The sequence below is a fragment of the Penaeus monodon genome, chromosome 38, assembly GCF_015228065.2.
Source record: "Penaeus monodon isolate SGIC_2016 chromosome 38, NSTDA_Pmon_1, whole genome shotgun sequence".
Classification (NCBI taxonomy): Eukaryota; Metazoa; Arthropoda; class Malacostraca; order Decapoda; family Penaeidae; genus Penaeus; species Penaeus monodon.
In genome coordinates this window covers 18,806,482-18,808,981 of record NC_051423.1, presented here as the reverse complement: position 1 = coordinate 18,808,981, position 2,500 = coordinate 18,806,482, and the positions used below count along the sequence as shown (strand labels likewise).

Below are 2,500 nucleotides of genomic sequence, written 5' to 3'. Positions count from 1 at the left end.
ACGAGATAACACACCCTACCAAAGAGAGAGAACCCCCCACCCCTCTTCCCTCCTTATAAAACAACAACAACAACAACAACAACAACAACATCAATAACAACTCACGCGAGGAGCAAGAATATCAGCGTCACAAGCCCTCTGAGAGAATGGTGAGCCGGAACCGGGCGCCGTTCGCTCATACTGTGGTAAGGCGACGGTCTGCCTTTACTGCTCGAGGACTCCACCTGCGGGAAAGACGTGGGCGGAGTCACCTCGGAGAAAGAGCGAAGGGGGCGGGGCGTGACCTACGGCAGGAGATTGGCAGTTAGGTGATCCTTTATTTATCTATTTTATTTGTTTATCTATTTGTTTTTTAATTAATAACTGATGCAAGAGATGATAATGATGATGAATTTAATGGTGGTGAAAACAGAGGTTGATGATGATGAATAAATATAATGGTAATGATGATTAACATGAGTAATGGATAATGATAATAAAAATGATAATGACAGTAATAATTAATAACAATGGTAATGACAATAATAATCAATAATATTGATAAACACAATATTGATGAATAAAAATTACAATAATAATAATAACAATAATAAATTATCAAAATAATGATAATAAAAATATTAATAAACACTACTACAACTACTAATAATGAAGATGATATAATAAACGGAATTTTTAAAAGGTGACTAGTAACTTTAAAAGTTAATAGTTAATAGGTAGCTTGATAACCAGTGACAAGAAAATAAATTCCCTAAACAAGTCAATGATTTATACTTGGATTTCATACATAATTGCAAATAAGTAAACAAGTAAAGTTTTTTTTTTCAACTTCAACAATTATTATCATTATTTAATCATATATATTTAATTATTTTAATCAATCTTAAATATCGTTTTATCATTAACTTTTTTCTAAACTTTTATCATTATTAATACTATTATCATTTTCATTTTCGAAGAAGTTTCGACTTGTAACCAACGCACAGAAGTTGCGTCTTATACTCATATATCCTAGATGGGTTTCATTACCTCCCAGAAAAGGCTGGAATTATCCCAGATGGGGTAATTAAACCCTAATTGCCGACCCTTGACCTACAGAACGGTCGGTGGTGGTTGTATGTTGAAAGTATGTTGCTATGTGGAAGGATGTGCACAGTGAGATTAACATTCGTGTGTGTGTGTGTGTGGATGTTATGCATGCGTGTACATTGAGGTATACTTCGGTAAACATACATACAAGCTCATAAACACACATACACACACAGACACAAACAAATGCAAACACACAGACACAAACTCACAAACATACAGACACAAAGAAACACATAGACATAAGCTTACAGACATAAGCTCGCAAGCACACACATACACATGCACACACAAACAAACACAAGCAAACACGAACTCACACTATTACAAACACACACAAACTCACACACACACACTTATACACAAAAAACATACATTCATAATTGTATATCGTATAATAATGCAATATTGAATGATTCTGAAGCTTAAGAAAAGAAAAATCGAAAGACTCACGCAGCGCAAAAAAACACAAAAAAAACACAACAACAAAACACACACAAACACACACACACACACACACACACACACACACACACACACACACACACACACACACACACACAACTCCACCCTCTCCCACAAACCTTTTTCTTCGCAAATAATCTGAGAATCACAGATAAAACGGCGCCGCATCTGGCCGCCCACACTACCACGGTGACGATATAGAGCGAGACGCCCAGAACGGAGTACATGACGGTTGTCGTCCGCCCGCCCATCGTCGCCGCCTCGATGCTGCCACCTGTTGGCCGAAAAACGAACTATCGGTTGTGTTTGAGGAAGAGAGAGAGAGAGAGAGAGAGAGAGAGAGAGAGAGAGAGAGAGAGAGAGAGAGAAGAGAGAGAGAGAGAGAGAGAGAGAGGAGTTAGTGGGGGGTGGATGAGGAAGGAGGGAAGGAGAGAGGGAGGGAGGAGAGGGGAGAGGGAGGGAGGAGAGGGTAGAGGAAAGGGGGGGAGGGGAGGGAGTTGAGGGAGAGGGAGGGAGGGAGAGAAGGTGAAAGAGGGAGGTGAGGGTGAAGGAGAGAGAAAGAGAGGTATCTTTTTAAATGAATCTATCAATTTTTTTTTATTTCAATCAGTCTTATCTTTTTTATATAATTTTTTTTATACCAATCAATATATCTTTTTATCCCGATCTATCTTTTTTTACTATATATATATATATATATATATATATATATTAATATATATATATATATAATATATTTATATTATATATATTATATATATATAATATATAATTATTATTATAGATTTTATACACGAAATAACACCCACCAATCTTCACCAATCTATCTTTCTATACCAATCTACCCACCTTTCTTACGTCACTCCATCTATCTTTTTAAATCAACCTATATATATTCCTTATCTCTCTCTCTAAAAGAAATCACACCCACCGATCGTGGACACAA

At 36.6% G+C, this 2,500-nt stretch overlaps 1 protein-coding gene across 1 annotated transcript in view; it reads right to left on the bottom strand.

The window, feature by feature from the left end:
- The window catches only part of LOC119596733, a 6,715-nt gene that overhangs the window by 4,038 nt on the left and 177 nt on the right, over window positions 1-2,500 (bottom strand). The window contains exons 1-3 of the mRNA XM_037946061.1: window positions 2,486-2,500; window positions 1,674-1,828; window positions 106-224 (exon numbers count right to left, since the gene is read on the bottom strand). The exon at window positions 2,486-2,500 is cut by the window's right edge and continues 177 nt beyond it. Of these exons, the coding sequence (XP_037801989.1) occupies window positions 106-224; window positions 1,674-1,805 (251 nt within the window). The 5' untranslated portion in view covers window positions 1,806-1,828; window positions 2,486-2,500. The remainder of the gene's footprint in view (window positions 1-105; window positions 225-1,673; window positions 1,829-2,485) is intronic.